A 22,010-nucleotide genomic window follows, 5' to 3' on the forward strand; every position below is an offset into this window, starting at 1 on the left:
TATGCTTTTTCAGTCCATTGAGTTTTAGAAAAAAGACATTTTTAAGTGTTTTCTGGCCATTGCGTTTTACAAATAAGACATTTCTTTGTGTTTTTGGTGCATTGCGTTTTAGGTCAAACACATTTTTATGTATTTTCAGTCCATTGCGTTTTAAAAAACGGACATTTTAAGTGTTTTCTGGCCATTGCGTTTTAGAAATAAGACATTTCTTTGTGTTTTTGGTGCATTGCGTTTTAGGTAAAACACATTTTTATGTGTTTTCAGTCCATTGCGTTTTAGAAAGTACACTTTCTTTTGTGTTTTTAGGCTATTGCGTTTTAGAAATAAGACATTTCTTTGTGTTTTCTAGCCATTGCGTTTTACAAATAAGACATTTCTTTGTGTTTTTGGTGCATTGCGTTTTAGAAAAATGTCATTTTTTAGGTTTTTTTTTTCATTGCATTTTACGCAACTGGGTTTTTTCCATTGCGTTTTACGCAACTGGGTTTTAAATTTTTTTTTTCGAAAATATAGCAATAGTATACTCGTTTTAAAGATAAAAAACGCTCGTTTTTTTGGTGCAATTTTTATAAAAAAAAAAATAATGTCGTATGAAAGAGTTATTAACGTTTAAAAAATTGGGGGGGGGGGATTGGAGGAGAGAGAAACTATTGCCTTGGATTGACTAGAATGCCCCTAAACAAACTCACGCGGCTCTTTTCTTCTCTTCAATTTCCCTCATTTAATCTTAGCCCTTGATTAACCAAAATGGATGGTCAAGATTACTTCCTAGCCTTCTTAGCCAAATAAACTTCCTATTATATCCTAACCCTAAACACTCTTAATACAAAAACCCTAAACTTAACTAATGTATTTATACTAATCACCCAACTTGGTGAACAAGTAATTTACCCTAATTATAACTTAGGGCCACAACCCCCTTAGAGAAGCCTAATCAATTGCCGCCAATATCTCGTAAGAGATAGAGAGACTGTTTTAAGTGAGAACCTTCTTATACACGTTCTTCATATTCTTTCTCACAATACACTAACATCTTCACAACGGGTTTGTGATCGTTCATTTCTTTTGATTATCAATGCAGTTTGAATGTGCATCTTCCTCCCATTCAAACTACGAGTATGCATTAATTATATTGATGGATTTCATCCGTATATAATTATAACGTTTTCGTAATGTGTAGAGATTGATGGATTTCATCCGTATATAATTTTAATGTTCTCCTAATGTGTAGAGTTATTGAATGTTTATGTTTTCTTTCATATATGTTACTCATTAAATCTCATAAAAAGCACAAGTGGTACTAGGGATCATAGATTCATAGGTAAACAGTAAACATTGTGTTCATTTGGGATTTATTTATATCATTTTCTCTTCTTAAAAAGCCCAACAATAAACACCAGCGATGTTTTTTCATTTTTCAACCCCCTCACCTCATAATGGACCACATAGCCCTATAAAATTATCAGCCTGTTTTTTATTTAATGGGCTTTCCTCAGCCCAATAAGCAAACAATTCTCCCTTTATGGGTCAGATATTTTATTCCGATAACAATAGACGGCTATTCCGCCTGTGAGTACTTCCAAAACCAATTCACGTGCGGCTGCTAAATTAAAATCACATCACGTGGGTACCATTTGCCAACTGCCCAAAGTCAATAAACACATAAAATTATTTTGAGATAAACTAAATTACCATAATACCCTTCCACATCCATTTCCCACCTTACAACAAATAAATCTCACCAAGGGCATTAATGTCAACCAACAAACTTAACCCATAAATAAAAACTACCCCCCAATGGGACTTTTGTTGCTTGTAAAAAAAATGAAGCAAATTTTCTTTGTGTTAACAGTACTCCTGTGGCACGCCACTGCGCAACCACCGCCGGCGGTGGTGATACCGCCGGACGGTCAGGAGTACCTGGATGCCCACAACCAAGCGCGGGCCGAAGTTGGTGTCGGCCCGCTCAAGTGGAACTTCCAGCTGGCGAAAGCCACAAGTTTACTAGTCCGGTTCCAGCGCGACCGAGAGAACTGCCGGTTTGCGAATTTAACAAGCGGAAAGTACGGCGGCAACCAGATGTGGGCCACTGGAGAGGTGGTGACCCCGCGGAAGGTGGTCGAGAATTGGGTCTCGGAGAAAATGTACTACACTCACGAAAACAACTCGTGTGCACCCGACCACCGGTGCGGGGTGTACACGCAAGTCGTGTGGCGGAACTCGGCCGAGCTCGGGTGCGCTCTAGCGAGTTGTCTTTCGGATCAGTCAACATTGGCTATATGCTTTTATAATCCTCCTGGAAATGTGATCGGAGAAAGCCCATATTGATCAAAAGAGGGTTTTGAAGCAGCCAAAATAAGTTTTTAATTGTTTTTTCTTTCTTTTTTTTAATTAATTGATGTTTAGCTGGCCAATGTAGCATCTGGATCTGTTATGCAGTAATGAGTTGTACTCTGTTGTCCAATAACAATGCAGTAATGTACACCTTTTATTGCATAATGTACAACTCACTAACAATTAAGCCACACAAGCAAGAAAAAGAAATAAACCTTAAAAAACAGAACATAAGATGTTATTTCACAAGTTCCTTAGAAATTAGATACCTAAAGCCAAAATCATGAGCAGCCCATTCAATCTTCTTTCGTAATTTCGCGATTTGGTTTTTGTTTATGCTTTTCTTAATTGTATCCGGTAAGCAAAGTTGGATCATTTCGATCACACCAGCCGCACATAAGCCCGAGTCTTTAGCAAAGTTTTCGACGATTTTTGGTAAAAGAATTCTTTGGTCTTTCCCTACACCAAATGTGGCCCTGATGAACTCTTCTTTAGCTGTTTCTAGCTCGTTGATAACTCGTTTTGGGGTGTAAACACGAACCTGTGAGAAGTTTCAACTTTCAAGTAAAAGATTTTGGTGTATTAAATGAATTTTGTTTGATTTTAAATGAAGAATGTGTACCGCAGGATCGGAATGGCATCCTGAACAAAGTGCAAAGTGCAAAAGGGGCTCTTGATGATCAATTGCGTATGCGTCTCCTGCTCTTAGTTTTGTTCTTGAAGATAATAACAGTCGGAGCCACTAGATTTCAAGAAATATAATAAAAGTTATAGAAGTGATAAATCTAAATATATAATATATATTTTTTTTCATCTACCTGTCCAGGACGAGACATTCGACATCCCAGAATATGGTTCTGAATCACATCTGCGCTTACTATGTGACCACCAACGTTATATGCAGCCTAAATCACCCAAATAAATAAAAACATACACTTTTAATGTTGAATGTTGGTAACAACAAATAAAAAACGGGCATGACTTTTGACCTGTTTGGAGTTACGTCGCACTTCCAGACCCAAAATCCTTCATCCGAAGCCCAAATTTTTAAATTATTTTGTTTTAATTGTAATAACGTGTCATTAATTCACACGTTTATTCAGTCATTTAATTTTAAATTTCGGCTGGCAATTTCTATTTCCAATATTTGACAATCCCTTCAAGTTAGATTTTCCTGTAAAAAGGCGCTTGATGCAATAGTTTTCTTATTCAGAAATTTATTAACTTTCTCTAAAAGAGTTGTTTGTTAAAAAAAAAAAAAAAATCTTTGACGCTTCCACGCAACGTATAACATAAATATGATCGATAATAAATACTTGCAAGAAACAACAAATAAAAATTATACCGCTTTCGCTTACCTTCAACAGTAGAAAAACCCTCTTCATATTGTTTTGTGGGATTCCATATGCCAAAACAGCCTGTTTTTTTAACAGAAGAATACAATGTTACTTTAAATACCATGTTAATAATAAACCAATCATATCACTTGATGAATAAAAATCATACATGCATCACCAATGCATTATGTACATTAATCCAAAACGCCAACTTCTCTTCGTGCTTCAGTTTCTTCGGATTTACGTCCTCTAATCGAGAAACAAGCGACCTAAAAAACACCATTTAATCAAAACAAACCAAACCCGAAAAATAAAAAAAAATATGGTTTTCGTTCAATCACCTGAAGTGTTGCAGCATGTGTTCAACTTCACTAAGTTTCTGATTATCCTTATAAAGACATTGAATCTCAACCATTGTACTGTAAGGTCCACTAAACTCCTTAAGCCCTTGAACATAAAACGGGTTATCTAACTGCACGTCAAACGACGATGAATCTCTTCTAAACCCTGGACCCCACATCATATCGGGGAGGTTTTTCGGTGAGAAAGATGATGAAGATGACGTAGGAGACGAGAGACCATTGTTAGTTAATGTCGGGTCTGCAAGCTTGCAGTATATAGCCGACACGCACTTCACCATATCTTCGGATACCTTATTTGGTGTCATGGGAATATGATCGGTTATTCTAGTACCGAGGTGTTCAGCTAGACTAGTTATGTTTGAAGTCGTATGAGCGTACTGCATAGAAAGATACATATTCATAAGCTAAAAACATCTTATCTAAACAATAACAGAGTAAAATGTCATTTTCGTCCTTAGGTTTGGCCAGTTTTGCGACAAAAGTTTGTTTTTCCGCATCTGGATCTAAAAGGTTTAAAATCTTGCCATTTTCATCCGGCTCGTTAACTCCATCCATTTTTCTTCGTTAAGTCAAGGATATTTATGTCTTTTTTGCTAACTTAAATGGAAATTCGGTCTTTTTCACTATATGTAAAAAGACCGAATACCCCTGAAAATTACCGAATTGCCCTTTAAGTTAACAAAAAAAGACGGAAATACCCCTAACTTAATGAAGAAAAATGGATGGAGTTAACTCGCCGGATGAAAATGGCAAGATTTCAAACCTTTTGGATCCCGATGCGGAAAAACAAACCTTTAAACGAAAGTCGCAAAACTGGCCAAACCTCAGGGACGAAAATGGCATTTTACACAATAATTTATTATTTTGTGGAAATTTGAAGGTACCTCCATCATAGATGGTGGTTGAGAGTGACAAGCGCGTAACGATTTGCCAAAAACAGGTGAAGTTCTTGTTACCGAATGTTGAATACCAGAAGCTACAACTTCATCTTCTTCAAAACATCTATTAGAGTTGTGTTGTAACGAGATATCGGCTCTAGAAGTTTCTAGAATCTTTCCTCTTGGAGTAATTAACCTTTGATCATTTCTTGATGGTGATGGACATGAAGTTTGATGATCAAATGTCTTCCGGTACAGTGAGAGAAGATATCGCTCCAAATGTGAAACTTCATACTCTAAAACCGCGATTTCTCTAATTAGCTCTATTGCAGGCTGCAATCATTATGAGACACGATGTCCGTTTATTGGTCTATATATCACGGAACAAATACGTATCGTTTGCTATGTGGAATGTAAAGTTACCACCTTTGGAACAGAGGCTTGATTTGTAATGTCGTTAGAAGATGGACATCCTAACGCTTGTTCAAAAGCACCCCGCACACTAACTTGGTCTTGTAGTCTTTTCTTGAGCTGCAATATCTGAAAACGATGAATAAGTATTAGAAATGTTGTTGTTAACAATTGAAGGAGGGCTGGGCTGTAAGTAACAGTTGCCGTTTATAACGATTTAGAATTGTACCTCATCCTGTAATGAGATCTGGGTTTGAGAATTAGGCAAGTGATTCTTTTTAGCAATCTTCGAGTGACCCTTTTCCTGATATAAGTTTACAGAGTTTTACAAAGAAAAAATGATCAAGACACATATGGACTTTCATCTTGTAGGAGTTGCGGGACCCACGACCTGTCCAACCGTGGGGGCCAAATTCCGTCTTTTCGGCCTCCGATTTAGAGATTGTTTGTTAGTTGTTACAACTTTCTTTTATTTAGTTAATACTTACTACTAATGTAAATAACTAAATCCAAGATGTTCCATAAGTCAAATGTTATCTTAGGTTAGGTTGAGCATTTTTTATTATTTTAGGAAAAAGTTTGAATTTTGGACAAACCAACCAACCAAAACTAGCAACATCCTATACAAAGATAAACACTTTGACATCTACTGTTTCCTCACAACTCACATTACTTTTCTTTTAATAAACAAACATGAATCTTTTCTTATTCAAGAATATAAACAGGTTATAAGTTAAAGCATACATACCAACTTAAAACATTGAGAAGGTTCCATGACATCTTCTTTAAATTTACTCTTGTCAGGAAAACTGCCATTGTTAAATAAAATAAATACAAAAGGAAACTTCATAAGATTAGTAAACATCTATAAATCATACCAAATAGCAAATATAATTATATAATTCTCATGTTCCCAAATATGACAGTTTTACCCTTATACTCAAAAAGTTTTACTTGTTACCATTTTCAGTTCAACAAACCAATCAATCAAGGGGTGCAAACGAGCCGAGCTACTCGCGAGCTATTCGAGTTCGGCTCGAAAAAAAGCTCGAACGAGCCGAGCTCGAGCTCGAGCCCGAGCTTCGCTTATCGAGCTCGAGCCGGCTCGCGAGCCTAATCGAGCTTTCTATTTATATATTTTTTTATTAATATATTAAACATATATTTATATAATAATAATTACCATTTATATAAATATAAAAAATAACTAAATTATATGTATAATAATAATTATAATTAATATAAATTAATTAAAAAATACTAAACGAGTCGAGCCCGAGCCGAGCTCGAGCTTGAAAAATTACCTTCGAGCCGAGCTCGAGCTCGAGCTTTCATATGTTACACGAGCTCGAGCTCGAGCCTGGTCGAGCTCGGGCTCGGCTCGTCTCGTTTGCACCCCCAGTAGGTACCTTTTAGAACGCCTGTGAACAGATTTCATTGATCCAACTTCACCCATGCTACTGCTAGTACTACACTCTTCAAAACTCATTCCTTCCTGCATATCAAACACAAATCATTATCACTTTCAGCATTTTTTTTTAATGAAAAATAGGGAAAAGAAAAATGCAAACACTCACATACCAAGAGTATCAAAGTTCAAAACTTTTACAGACCCACAACCATAAAATTCTGTGGGTCCTTAAAAAACCCTCTGAAAGACTGAAATCAAGGTCAAAACCCCAACTTTTGTTCTTGCATATGAACACAAAAGCAGCTTAAACAATGGCTAAAGAATGTGGGTTCATCTTTGTATCCACTGTGCAAGTCTTAACAGTGAAGAAAGGCAGAATCTTTATAGCTTTTCTTTTTGGGTATTTGTTTAAAGAAGAACAAAGGTCAAAAGGGTATGAACTTCAACTTACTTTGACAGAAAAGATATTGTTCCAAGTTCTAAGCTCTAAGCTTCTGATCAATGAAACAAAGATGAAATCAAGAGGGTTTTGTGTTACTTGGGTTGATTACAGGTTGAAAATGTGTAAAAAATAAGGCCACATTGTGCTTTCTAGACACTATTATAAGTTGCAGGGAAGTGGGAGTTGGTGACCGTCTTCTTCCACCTTTGTCCCATACTGCAATTTATATACAATGGAGTCTTTGTGGCATGGCCCTTGTTGTTAAAAGAATAAAAGGTGTGTATGCAAATGGCAATAGTTTATTAGTTTAGTGTGCATTTATATTAAGTTAATTTGAAGCACATCGCTATTGGAAATTGTCCAATAATGGACCTAAAAGGTGTTGTAATTCGGAAACCAATTAGGGTGGAGGGTATCGTTCAATCACTCTAGGGTGTTTGAGTTATTCTCTACCCAATAATAGCATGCCATGTCAACTCCCCATTTTACACTCAATCAGAGGGTATGATTCAATCACTCTAGGGTGTTTGAGTTATATATTTTTTATTTCTAGAAATTATTCATAAATAAATAAAACATATTTTAATGTAAATAAAGGTACTTTTAATTAAAAAAACACATTACACAAAATTAAAATAAATAACATGATATTAAAATATAAAAATAAATTTAAAAAAAAACCTAATTTCACTATCGTCGTTGGAATCCGCCAAAAGGTGGGGTAAATTTTGTTCTCCAAGATGCTCCACAATATCATATTTTAGTCTATAATACGTATCTTCATCAATGAGCTCGTTATAAACAGTGTCTTCGAAAACTGGCTCGACTGGAGGATCCCGAATATGTACCGGTGCAATCGTGTTTCCGTCGTCTTTTAGAATCATATTATGCATAATAATGCACGCATATACGACACTCCTAATTTTTTTAACAGTCATAGCACGCATCGATCGATGAAGTATACGCCATTTTGCCTTTAAAACACCAAAAGCCCACTCCACGTCTTTTCTTAGTGCCTCGTGTTGCCTCTTGAACTTCTTTTCTTTCACAATGTGAGGATACGGAAATGATTTCACAAACACGGACCAAGTAGGGTAGATTCCATCGGTAAGATAGTATCCACGCTTGTACAAGTGGTTGTTCACGTAAAATGGGCATTTTGGTGCAGTTCCATTTTGTTCAGTAAGAAATAACGGAGATTGTTGGAGCACGTTGATGTCGTTTTGTGAACCTGGTGGACCACAAAAAGCATGCCAAATTGTAACACCCCGTGTTTCGAAAGTCAAAGTCAAAGTCAAGATTGAAGTCAAAGGAAGAAAAGATTGCTAATTGCGATCTGTCACTCCTTGCTCAACTATTGTTTTGACCTCTTTGAATCAAATCTATATTTTATTTGCCTTAGTTGTATTATGTGGAGTATTTGTGAATAATCGAGGTTTAATTGATATTTATCGCATGTTTTATCGCTTATCGCTTATCGTATCGCAATTGCATTTGCAACTCGAATTATGCGTTCTGGATATTGTTTTACGTGTGTGTGCTACTTATGTGTTACTTGTGCATGTTTATTTATGTTTATGTTGTGGTGATTAATCGAAACCCAATCGCAACTCTATCGCAATCGAATCGCAAACGCTAAATGTTTGTTATTTAGGATGATTGTATGTTAGATATAGTGAGCAATGATTATGTTATTTATTGTTTAATGCTATCGCATCGCAAAACCCAACGCACAAAACGAAACGCCGAAACTCAAAACGTCGGAGCCACTCGATCGAGTGACCACTCGATCGGATGGCCAACCGATCGGATTGCCATCTGATCGGGTTGCCATCCGATCGGAGTGTCATCCGATCGGTGACCCACTCGACCCTAGCGCACTTTACTTTTTGGGAAACCCTATAAATACCCTCCTGTCACATCATTTGTGATGTGACATGTGACAACTCGAGTTTCCAAGATTCTACTTTCGTAGTTATTGCACGTTCACTGCTTGTTTAGTGTTTATTTGCACAATTGGTTTACTTTGTAACTGTATACGTTTTGATACAATAAAGTGTTTTGTGATTGTGCATGGTTATGTGTTAAGTGTTGACAAATGTATGAACTTGGTGGTGAAACTGTGAATTATTTTGAGATGGTGTACTTATATAAAAGATGATACTTAGGGATGTATAGAGTAATTAGTGAAACTCTAATCATTCTTAACCCTAATCATTCACTAAACCTCACACAAAAACCAATACACGTACTTTCATTTTCTCTAATTTTCTCTGGCAATCATCATCATCATCATCATTGGCACAAGTCTTCTGCATCAATCTTGATCTTTCAATCTATTTAGAATCAATTCAAGGTAATTGTTAATGATTGTTTGTTGTCACTGATTCTTGATTATGTGATTCATGTAAACCCTAGTTCCACATGTAATGATTCTGTGTTATTGAATTCGGATTATTGTGAAATGATGTTGATTATTGTATAATCATTGCCTGATGTAAGATACAAGAATTGTAGAATGATTGATTGTTAATTGGATTATTGCAGTACAATTGTATGAGATTAGGGTTTCTGGATCGTAAGTAGAACTGTTACATCGATTCTGTAGTAGGGTTTAAAATTCACGCATATTCGATAACTCAGAATTGGGTCAGGGTTTTTGTGAAATAACAAAGTCCGAGCTTTAGCCATGCTTCATTGATCTGAGTTTATTAACATGTTATGTCTGAATATTATTCATATAAAAGGTCCGAACTTTATAAACTTAATATAATCCGACCTTTGTAAAGTAATGTTATTAAAGATCCTGTCCGACTTTTACTTGTAATCATGTGGGATCCGATTTTTCTTACAAGGAGGCAAAAGGTCCGACCTTTCGTGTAAGGATCTGGTCCGAGTTTTGGGGGGGTGTTACCCTGTCCGATCTTTTGAGAGCAAGAAGGGGGGGTCCGAGTTTTAGAAAGGACCGGCCCCCTTGTCCGACCTTGTGAACCCTCCCTCTTGTCCGACTTTTGTGAAGGGGAAGTAACCCCATGTCCGAGTTTTATTGTATGGTATAGGTCCGACTTTTTGTGTTATACTTGAGGTCCGATCTTTTGAATGAAACATGATGTCCGACTTTTATGTCTTATACCTTGTCCGATTTTTATGTTAATAAATAAGGTCCTCCGACTTTTAAAATGGTTATGCATAGCCCGAATTTATGAATAAGATGCACATGGAATCCGACTTTTGTGATGGTCTCTTGTCCGAACTTTGGTGAAGCACAACATGATCCGAACTTTAGTAGTGTTACATGCTCTGAGTCCTGTAAATGTTTGAAAAGACTGAGTTTATATTGATGCCAAGTTCAGAACTCCGTGTGAAGAACAACATGCTACTGTATGCTACTGTCTGCTACTGTATGCGATTATGTGATACTGTCTGATATGATGCTACATGTTACTGAATGATACTGCATGTTACTGTGTGATACGATACCATATGTTACTGTTTGAACACCGAAGAGTTGTAAACACTAAATGAACGTAAAACACTCACATCGGATTTATGTGCAATGTATCCTAGGTCGTGTGTAACGGACTTAGACATTTAATTAACTTTAGAAGCAATAACATACCGAGCAAAACCAAGGTGAGTTCACACAGCCAAGGCATGGGGTTCCCAGGGTGGGAATGGGTTTGGATTATTTACTTGTACTTACCTAGCTTATGGAACTTAGTTATATGGTCCTCGGGTGAGGATGGGTTCTTGATAAGATACGACTAGACTAGTGATACTTATGGAACTGATCTTCGCACACACGCCGGGGTTGGCCGCGATATTATGACTAATCTTCGCACACATGCCTAGGAAGGCTGCGAACTATACACTAAACTTCGCACATGTGCCGGGTGGCCGCGATACAAATATACATAGTCTAGGATACTTGGAAACTTTCCCTAATCTTCGCATACATGCCTAGAGGTCGCGATACGAACTAATACGATACATGACTTAATGAACGAACACAAGGCTTACTATACTATTACAATTACTGAACTATAAACTGTGAACTCGCTCAACTAGTTGTTGACTCTCTGCTGCATGCCTTGCAGGACCTTAGGTACTTATGGAGCTTGCACAGGGAGGAGCAGGTCGTAGAGCATGGACCGTGCATGTTTTGTTACACTTTATAACACTTGAACTTATTACATACATTGGGTTTTCATATTATGCTTCCGCTACTTAAACTATGTTTGGTTTGAACATCAATTGTATTGAATTGGGTTTTTATGAACTACTTCGATTATTATATACTATGTTCAATATGATTGATGGCTTGATCCTGGTCAGTCACGCTGCCAAGCGGTGATACTCCGCGTGTGGATTTTGGGGGTGTGACATGACAGCTCTCTCACTCGACCAGCCCGCTCAAGAACTCTTTTCTCTCGATTCCTCGTGATTCTTGTAAGTTTCCAACCTAAATCTTGTACTTCTATGATCTACACACACTTCTTCATCATTCTCTCTTTTGAATCTCAACTTTTAACCGTGAAATCAATGGATTTGAGGTGTTCTAGGATGATGTCATTATGGAGTTCTTATGAACTTCAAGTATTGGCTTCATTCCACCAAGAACAACTCAGATCTGAAGGATTTTCACAAGATTAAACAATGTTTTCGCATAGATCTACACATATTGATGGTTAAAAGGATTGAAAGATGGTTTTTCCAACTTTTTTTCAACTCTTTTACACTCAATGCACTCAAAACCGATAGAATCGGAGCTTGTTCTGATCTTCTACTCCTTCTTAGTGATATGTTGGTTCAAAATCTGGTTTCTATCAAAGAGACAATCGATTTCGGGTTAGGCATGAACCACCGTCACAAACCTGTGAACTGATCGGACTTGGGTGATTCCTGTTCGATTGGATCAGTAGGGTCATGATGGGGTTTTTGTTGTTTAGCACGTTATCACACCGTCTCGATCAAACTGCAAAGCTTTCAAGACAATCAAGTGACAAAGATGATCAGGTCGATGGGACGGATTGTTGTCCGATCGGATTTCCATCCGATCAAACAACCATCCAATCGGATTACATTTGGTTCCACACTTAAACTTTTGTTTCCACTTTTGAAAGATCTGAACGTCGAATGGATTGCCGTCCGATCGGATTGCCGTCCGATCGGATTGCCATCCGATCGAACGACCATCCGACCATGTGATGTTTGGAACTTCAAACTTAACAATTTTCAACATGTTCAATGCAATACCAGTTCTAACGGATTGCCACCCGATCGGTAGACCATCCGATTGGATGATAATCCTGCTGTGAACTTGTTCTCTGAGAAATACCTCGCCAAACGGATCGCCACCCGATCGAACCACCGTTTGATCGAATGACCTAAAAGGTAGAGATACTTCTCTGTTTTCAAAATGCTACAACGAAAACTTCAAAAGATAAACCATCATACACAAACACATCTTTACCAGACGAGATGTCAATCCAATCGAATGGCCATCCGATCGGATTGCCATCCGACACTTGGTACTTTGCACCGTTTTACGCACCACTTATCGTTACTGTTCAGGCTAATCTCTTCCAGCGCTCCCTTCAATCCAAGAGAGTGTTTACTTGTTAAACACAATCTGTGAGTATACTCGATCCCTTTTTGCTTTACGCACTTTTGGGTGTTACATACGTTACTTATTCTAAATCACAATCGACACACAGCGCAACACTATTTATACGCTGACCGCTATTGCATGCTACGTGTTATTCGATGAATGCTTGTATGTTATGTTAACACAGTGATTGTTGCCTGACACCTTAGCAAGGATAGTACTATTGTTTGGACTTAGCACCTGTCATGGACAGGGGTTGTTAAGGGCTTTACTTCACGTGTCCCAGTGGGGATATGTGTTGCGCATTCTACAACTCGCAGTCACGTCTGTGCATATTTCTCTGTCGATAACCTACTAGCCTTCACTTTATACATGTCACATGTTGGTTATGCGTAAACGATTTCGAACTCTATTATATCTATCAAACTTGTATGCTCACCTTTACACTATGTGTATTGATCTCTATTTTTACGTATGTGACAGGTGTTTAGGATGCTATCTGCTAGGATGCTTGCTATTTGATGGAATTGAGCTAGGATGGAGTCTAGAAACGAACCTAATAAAAATCTGAGTTGTCGGAACAGTTTGCTTGTTTTTGAGACAATTATCTGTAATAACTATTTTTACTTTATCTGTTAGTAGTATGGGATATTAACGTTAAGGATTCGGTAATTTAATAGTTGTTGTGGATTCTCTCGAACAATCTGTTTCGCTTAGTGTCGCGCCCCGATGATTCCGCCATCGGTTAGGGTGTGACACAAATCCACAAATCTTGAGAGGCCACCGCTTCGAGCATAAATGTCGGGTGACTGTGATCCCCCCCTCATATATTGACCCCGCAACTCCGTTGGACACATTCTCCAAACAAAATGTGTACAATCAAGACTACCCAACATCCTAGGAAGGTGATGTTTCTCCTCATGAGCTTGTTACAAGAGCGCAACGTCGTGGCTAGTAGGTCTACGTAAAATCTCGGAAGCGTATAAATTACATACCGTTTCGCAAAAATTTTCTAGACTTTCTCGGGAAGTCCTTTCGAACATATTTAAATACTCGTCATACTCGTCTGGAGGGTTATTGGTTGCAAGTTGCTTAATCACTAACGTAACTTTTTGCATCGATGTAAAACTCTTCTTCAAACTTGCATCCACGGTGTCTTGAAACCACGAGTTATTCGCTTGCACGTCACTCAAAATTTTTAAAAACAACCTTTTCGACATACGAAACCTATGACGAAAAACCTCTTCGTTGAATACGGGCTCCTCGACAAAATAATCTCTCATAAGGTTTTTGTGACATTTCACTCGATCTCGACGGGCATATTTCCTTTTTCTAGGAGTGCCCGTGTCTTCCAGTTCAGCGGCTTCGTTAATAAGATTTTGGAAAAGAAATTAATCTACTATCGCTTGAGGAAGAATCATCGTCTTCACTAATATCAATTGGAATGAATAGCGGTGGTATGTCAACCAACCATTGGAAAAATAGAAGAAGTGAATTTTTTTAGAAAATAGTTGGATGGAGAAGAAAATGGTGAAAAATGTTGTTGAATGGTATTGTTTTTATAAGGAAAAGTTGTATTTTTTTTTTTATAACGGCTAGTTCTCAATCAACGGTCATATTCCTCAAACAATCCACTCAATTAATCGGTGAGTATACACCGATTCTCCCAAGTCACCGAACACCGAAGTATGCTCGGGGTGGTTCACTGATCGGTGAAGTGAAGACCCCGAAGGGGTCAGCGAACCACACCGGGTACCCTTATTGTATTTGTTAGAAATATTATCCACCAGTGATAAAACTATCAGTTAAATTGTCACACCCCCAAAATCCACATGCGGAGTATCACCGCTTGGAGGCGTGACTGACCAGGATCAAGCCACCAATCATATTGAACATGTAAATAAGTAGTAATCGTTATTCATCAATACGAAAGATGTTTTCAAAACCAACATAATCAAGTGTAGCGGAAGCATAAATGTAAAAACCCAAACATAAGCATTAAGTGTGTAATGTCATAAACGTTTAACAAGCATTCACGATCCATTGCCCACAACGACCTGCTCCTCCTTGTGCAAGCTCCATAAGTACCTAAGATCCTGCAAGGCATGCAGCAGAGAATCAACAACTAGTTGAGCGAGTTCACAGTGTACAGTTCAGTAATTGTAATAGTATGAGTAGCATTATGTTCGTTCGTTAAGTCATGTTTCGTATTAGTTTCCATCGCCGCCCTTTCGGCATGTATGCGAAGATTAGGGGAAATATTCCCAAATATTCTAGACTAGGTATGTTTGTATCGCGGCCACCCCGGCATGTATGCGAAGTTTAGAGTATAGTTCGCGGCCTTCCTAGGCATGTGTGCGAAGATTAGTCATAATATAGCGGCCAACCCTGGCGTGTGTGCGAAGATCAGTTCAATTTAGTACCATTAGTCTAGTTGTATCTTATCAATAACCCTTCCTCACCCGAGGACCATATAACTAAGTTCCATGTGCTAGGTAAACACAAATAAATAATCCAACCCATTCCCACCCTGAGAACCCATGCCTTGGCTGTGTGAACTCACCTCGATTTGCTCAGCAGATAGTCTACTTGCTAAAATAACTTTTGGTCAATCGCGTCCTATTATAGTTATTACATCTAATCAGGTTCGTATTTCAAACGTTTCCCGCAATAATACACAATAATAATTCCATGTAGCACGTAAGCACGTATTCATATGAATATGGCATACACGTATCCGCACATTAAATACGATTAGTCGTTTAATCTAGTCCGTAGTGTGCAATCCCTAATAGTTAAGGGCCCACATCAGTGTGGCCCAATTTTTATCATGAACCCAACAGCGTGCGACTAAACTACTGGTGTGCGAATAGGAAGTGTATAATTAATCCATGTTAGTGTGTGGCTGTACATTTTGTTGAGCCCCGGTAGTATGTGAGGCCCAACACAATTATAATCCAAACAAAGAAAATACAAAGGTCTCAACAAATTATCCTAAATCAAGCAAAGCAGGTAAAGACAAAACACCATAGATCCTATGATTTCAATTCACCAATTGCTCCTGTTGTACCCTACGCATGTCTAACTGTACATTATTAAAACACATCATATGCATGACAGATTGTACCATTACCCAGGTTGTATATTATATTCATTCATTCCTCAGTCAACATTCTCATTACTTACTACAACCAATTAAATAATCATCATCCTCATCGCCATTATCATCTCTAAACATTCAATCAGATATCGTCCCTTAGAGTTATAAATCAGAAAGTATTACCCTTTATCTTCCTAAAACTATTAACCAGATTCGAGTGTCATGATGTTCTCGTCACTTAGCAGGTATCATCGTCCTTATTACTCTATAGTTATCGTCATTACTCAAAGCCAGAAGAACATCATCATTCTCATTGCTTTTAAACAAATCAACATAGATCATTCTTTACTCTTAAACATCAAACATGCACAATACATACGCAGATCATCGAACAAGTATATATATTTTCATATAGTTTCATGTAATCATTCAATCACAAGCATCAAACGAAGCTAAGGTTGGACCGAAACCGAAACAACACGTTCGTAAAACGAAGTAACGAGATATGTGGGGCTTACCGGCGATCGGTGAAGGAGGAGTGGTGATGTGCTCCGGTTGCCGAGGGAGGAAGAGAGACGAGAGGTGATGCGCGAGACGGTGGAGAAGCTACAGCCGATTGCCGTAGGGTTCGGATGACATGCGTGAGGGCGTACGTACATGTATATGTATATATATACTTTTGGCTGAATATTGGCGGTGGAATGCTTGCATGGGCCGATGTTAGGGTGGGCTGGGGGTTAGGGTCACGCAATTGTACCAACAATCCGATTTCAAACTTCCCATGTATTATTATTATTGTTTCATTACAATTATTATTGTTATAAAAATATATATATTATTTATTTATTTATTCAGTTATTTTTTTTAACTAAACCAACAAATACGTTTGCACAAAGAGTTAGCAAAGTCGTGAATAATATCCACACAATGTTTTGACCGTTAAAGGTTTCGGGTTGCGCGAGGAGGTTGGGTCGACTAGGGCGACAAACATAATTAATTTATCAAATAAAATACCTATGGGATTCGATTTATAAAGGCGAAACAAACGGTTTGTACCTTGAAGTTACGGGTTGTCACATCATCCCCAAGTTGAAAGAAATTTCGTCCCGAAATTTAGCACGTAGTTACTGAGGGAGCTAGCTAAGTTGCGAGGTTTTCCTTGTTTTTCCTGGGGTGTCACATCATCCCCCTGTTGGTTTGGAATTTCGTCCTGAAATTCCGTAGTAGCTTCAGCCTCAGTAGTGGTTGCACTTTTCTCGAACAACTGAGGATACTTGAGTTTCATTTGGTCTTCTCGTTCCCAGGTGAACTCTGGGCCACGAAGGGAGTTCCAACGAACTCGTACAAGAGGGATTCTCGTGTTCTTGAGGACCTTAACATCCCGGTCCGTAATCTCTACAGGTTCCTCGACGAATCGAAACTGATCGTCGATAGTGAGTTCCTTGAGAGGAACTATGAGGGTCTCATCTGACAGACACTTCTTCAGATTTGACACGGGGAATACGTTGTGAACTCCGCTGAGTTTTTCAGGTATGTTTAGTTTAAAGTTGTTTTCAAAAACCATAAGTTCATTCGAAAACCAGTAGTTAGATAGTTCCTTGGGTCGTGCGAATGAATCCAACTTACGTCTGTGTAGTTGTGAGGTTCCAAAGGAAAAATGTGAAAACGTGTTCAAGGGAGTATGATCGTATCAACAATACACCGCCTCCCTCAAGGTTTCGAGGAGTGATCACCAATGATCGAAAGTCGAGCCTTCCACTTTCTTTAAGCTAGAGCGTGTTCGTTTCAGTATCTCAGCATGGAGTAGTGAGAACGTAAGGTCACTATGGTAAGAGGGCGATGGCTTGGTCTAAGCCAATGGTAGAAATTGGACATATCATTAATCAATATTCACGTGTTGGTGCAAGACCTAGCGCAAAGATTCTGCATATGAAAGAAAAACTATCATGACATTAGAGTACGTCTCTTGTAGTGTAAGATGGGTCGGGTAAACGTATAAATCGTGTTTTCCGGTAGGTTGAGTGATCCACAACTCTGTCCCCAATTGTCCTGAAGACTATTTCACCAGTAATGGCTTCCATTCGCTAAGTTGGGTATACGTGAGGGCTAATCAAGTAGAATAAGAATAAACCATCCAACAAGGTAATAAGGTAGTCTTGTGATCGTTGAAAATCATGGTATGGTTGTTGGCATTTCGTTAAATCAGTTGCCAATCGAAGAAACGGGGAATTAATGAGGTTCATACGAAGAATCGAGCGAAAACAGGGGTCCATCAATAACCGAAGGACTCGACCAGCTAATCTGTTGTCTAGAAGTAATTTCCAGTAGTGGTGCATGGCGGCATGGCACAACAGGGAAGTTCGTTACATCGCGGTCGCGCGAGTGTATCATTTGTCCAAAACAGAGTTTGGTGGGTAAGGTTGCGAGTTGCAAAACGACGAAGGCGTGTAACTGTGGCTGCTTCGTTTCTGGTGACGATGACAGGCGAAGGTGATAAGGTTCGTCAACAGGGATGCGTAGGTATAGTTCTCCTAAATCCAAGTACGTTTGAGCAAGGTCTGGTCTTCGTGAATGTTGATGTACAATCTGAATGTACGGAGGGTCAGATGGCGACGTCATGTCTAGATAAGCGTATGACTAGCTAGAACACCTAAACAATGGTCGTAGTGCGGTGATGAGGGAACAGAAAAGAATTTGACCATCACTTGTCAAATTTCAAGTAAACATTCGGGTGTCATATATAACGCATCAGGGTTAATAGATAACATGCTACTACTCTAACTACACACAATGTAAATGTAAACTAGCAAGTAGGCGATACAAAAATAAATCATACCACCTAGAGTGTTGAGTCTTGCACGTGGAGCGAAGCGTCGTTGTGGATTGTTGAGCACCGTACAAGTTATAGTCTGATTTTAATAAAAACTTTTTCCCTTATTAAAACCAATTTCACTATAACCAATGGCTCTGATACCAATCAGTCACACCCCCAAAATCCACATGCGGAGTATCACCGCTTGGAGGCGTGACTGACCAGGATCAAGCCACCAATCATATTGAACATGTAAATAAGTAGTAATCGTTATTCATCAATACGAAAGATGTTTTCAAAACCAACATAATCAAGTGTAGCGGAAGCATAAATGTAAAAACCCAAACATAAGCATTAAGTGTGTAATGTCATAAACGTTTAACAAGCATTCACGATCCATTGCCCACAACGACCTGCTCCTCCTTGTGCAAGATCCATAAGTACCTAAGATCCTGCAAGGCATGCAGCAGAGAATCAACAACTAGTTGAGCGAGTTCACAGTGTACAGTTCAGTAATTGTAATAGTATGAGTAGCATTATGTTCGTTCGTTAAGTCATGTTTCGTATTAGTTTCTATCGCCGCCCTTTAGGCATGTATGCGAAGATTAGGGGAAATATTCCCAAATATTCTAGACTAGGTATGTTTGTATCGCGGCCACCCCGGCATGTATGCGAAGTTTAGAGTATAGTTCGCGGCCTTCCTAGGCATGTGTGCGAAGATTAGTCATAATATCGCGGCCAACCCTGGCGTGTGTGCGAAGATCAGTTCAATTTAGTACCATTAGTCTAGTTGTATCTTATCAATAACCCTTCCTCACCCGAGGACCATATAACTAAGTTCCATGTGCTAGGTAAACACAAATAAATAATCCAACCCATTCCCACCCTGGGAACCCATGCCTTGGCTGTGTGAACTCACCTCGATTTGCTCGGCAGATAGTCTACTTGCTAAAATAACTTTTGGTCAATCGCGTCCTATTATAGTTATTACATCTAATCAGGTTCGTATTTCAAACGTTTCCCGCAATAATACACAATAATAATTCCATGTAGCACGTAAGCACGTATTCATATGAATATGGCATACACGTATCCGCACATTAAATACGATTAGTCGTTTAATCTAGTCCGTAGTGTGCAATCCCTAATAGTTAAGGGCCCACATCAGTGTAGCCCAATTTTTATCATGAACCCAACAGCGTGCGACTAAACTACTGGTGTGCGAATAGGAAGTGTATAATTAATCCATGTTAGTGTGTGGCTGTACATTTTGTTGAGCCCCGGTAGTATGTGAGGCCCAACACAATTATAATCCAAACAAAGAAAATACAAAGGTCTCAACAAATTATCCTAAATCAAGCAAAGCAGGTAAAGACAAAACACCATAGATCCTATGATTTCAATTCACCAATTGCTCCTGTTGTACCCTACGCATGTCTAACTGTACATTATTAAAACACATCATATGCATGACAGATTGTACCATTACCCAGGTTGTATATTATATTCATTCATTCCTCAGTCAACATTCTCATTACTTACTACAACCAATTAAATATTCATCATCCTCATCGCCATTATCATCTCTAAACATTCAATCAGATATCGTCCCTTAGAGTTATAAATCAGAAAGTATTACCCTTTATCTTCCTAAAACTATTAACCAGATTCGAGTGTCATGATGTTCTCGTCACTTAGCAGGTATCATCGTCCTTATTACTCTACAGTTATCGTCATTACTCAAAGCCAGAAGAACATCATCATTCTCATTGCTTTTAAACAAATCAACATAGATCATTCTTTACTCTTAAACATCAAACATGCACAATACATACGCAGATCATCGAACAAGTATATATATTTTCATATAGTTTCATGTAATCATTCAATCACAAGCATCAAACAAAGCTAAGGTTGGACCGAAACCGAAACAACACGTTCGTAAAACGAAGTAACGAGATATGTGGGGCTTACCGGCGATCGGTGAAGGAGGAGTGGTGATGTGCTCCGGTTGCCGAGGGAGGAAGAGAGACGAGAGGTGATGCGCGAGACGGTGGAGAAGCTACAGCCGATTGCCGTAGGGTTCGGATGACATGCGTGAGGGCGTACGTACATGTATATGTATATATATACTTTTGGCTGAATATTGGCGGTGGAATGCTTGCATGGGCCGATGTTAGGGTGGGCTGGGGGTTAGGGTCACGCAATTGTACCAACAATCCGATTTCAAACTTCCCATGTATTATTATTATTGTTTCATTACAATTATTATTGTTATAAAAATATATATATTATTTATTTATTTATTCAGTTATTTTTTTTTAACTAAACCAACAAATACGTTTGCACAAAGAGTTAGCAAAGTCGTGAATAATATCCACACAATGTTTTGACCGTTAAAGGTTTCGGGTTGCGCGAGGAGGTTGGGTCGACTAGGGCGACAAACATAATTAATTTATCAAATAAAATACCTATGGGATTCGATTTATAAAGGCGAAACAAACGGTTTGTACCTTGAAGTTACGGGTTGTCACATCATCCCCAAGTTGAAAGAAATTTCGTCCCGAAATTTAGCACGTAGTTACTGAGGGAGCTAGCTAAGTTGCGAGGTTTTCCTTGTTTTTCCTGGGGTGTCACATCATCCCCCTGTTGGTTTGGAATTTCGTCCTGAAATTCCGTAGTAGCTTCAGCCTCAGTAGTGGTTGCACTTTTCTCGAACAACTGAGGATACTTGAGTTTCATTTGGTCTTCTCGTTCCCAGGTGAACTCTGGGCCACGAAGGGAGTTCCAACGAACTCGTACAAGAGGGATTCTCGTGTTCTTGAGGACCTTAACATCCCGGTCCGTAATCTCTACAGGTTCCTCGACGAATCGAAACTGATCGTCGATAGTGAGTTCCTTGAGAGGAACTATGAGGGTCTCATCTGACAGACACTTCTTCAGATTTGACACGGGGAATACGTTGTGAACTCCGCTGAGTTTTTCAGGTATGTTTAGTTTAAAGTTGTTTTCAAAAACCATAAGTTCATTCGAAAACCAGTAGTTAGATAGTTCCTTGGGTCGTGCGAATGAATCCAACTTACGTCTGTGTAGTTGTGAGGTTCCAAAGGAAAAATGTGAAAACGTGTTCAAGGGAGTATGATCGTATCAACAATACACCGCCTCCCTCAAGGTTTCGAGGAGTGATCACCAATGATCGAAAGTCGAGCCTTCCACTTTCTTTAAGCTAGAGCGTGTTCGTTTCAGTATCTCAGCATGGAGTAGTGAGAACGTAAGGTCACTATGGTAAGAGGGCGATGGCTTGGTCTAAGCCAA

The 22,010-nt window shown here is 38.7% G+C and overlaps 2 protein-coding genes across 5 annotated transcripts; one reads left to right on the forward strand and one right to left on the reverse strand.

Moving 5' to 3' along the window:
- The first annotated feature begins 1,801 nt into the window (after positions 1-1,801).
- Positions 1,802-2,499, forward strand: LOC110889567 (STS14 protein). Its single transcript, XM_022137123.2, has one exon. It carries the CDS (start codon positions 1,825-1,827, stop codon positions 2,326-2,328), a length of 504 nt encoding a protein of 167 aa, XP_021992815.1. The 5' UTR covers positions 1,802-1,824; the 3' UTR covers positions 2,329-2,499.
- On the reverse strand, positions 2,382-7,520 carry LOC110889566. 4 transcript variants are annotated; one of them, XM_022137121.2, is made up of 12 exons: positions 6,904-7,520; positions 6,732-6,817; positions 6,071-6,131; positions 5,552-5,626; positions 5,338-5,451; positions 4,918-5,244; positions 4,013-4,410; positions 3,841-3,940; positions 3,693-3,752; positions 3,153-3,239; positions 2,957-3,076; positions 2,382-2,875 (listed from the first exon to the last, which is right to left on the reverse strand). In XM_022137121.2, the coding sequence occupies exons 2-12, from the start codon at positions 6,809-6,811 to the stop codon at positions 2,573-2,575; spliced, it is 1,725 nt and encodes a 574-aa protein (XP_021992813.1). In that variant the 5' UTR covers positions 6,812-6,817; positions 6,904-7,520; the 3' UTR covers positions 2,382-2,572. The 4 variants fall into 4 exon arrangements, with proteins under 4 accessions (XP_021992813.1, XP_035836928.1, XP_035836927.1 ...); XM_035981035.1 differs by having other exon boundaries at positions 6,627-6,817; positions 7,185-7,441; XM_035981034.1 differs by having other exon boundaries at positions 6,627-6,817; positions 6,904-7,441.
- Between the last annotated feature and the right edge of the window lie 14,490 nt (positions 7,521-22,010).

This window comes from Helianthus annuus, chromosome 12 (genome assembly GCF_002127325.2).
Source record: "Helianthus annuus cultivar XRQ/B chromosome 12, HanXRQr2.0-SUNRISE, whole genome shotgun sequence".
NCBI lineage: Eukaryota > Viridiplantae > Streptophyta > Magnoliopsida > Asterales > Asteraceae > Helianthus > Helianthus annuus.

Coding starts and splice junctions, on each gene's coding strand:
- LOC110889567 (XM_022137123.2), top strand. CDS start 1,825: ATGAAGCAAATTTTCTTTGTGTTAACAGTACTCCTGTGGCACGCCACT.
- LOC110889566 (XM_035981035.1), bottom strand. CDS start 6,811: ATGAGTTTTGAAGAGTGTAGTACTAGCAGTAGCATGGGTGAAGTTGGA. Junction 3,753..3,840: donor ATAATGCATTGGTGATGCAT/GTATGATTTTTA, acceptor TTAAAAAAACAG/GCTGTTTTGGCATATGGAAT. Junction 3,077..3,152: donor GAATGTCTCGTCCTGGACAG/GTAGATGAAAAA, acceptor CTTGAAATCTAG/TGGCTCCGACTGTTATTATC.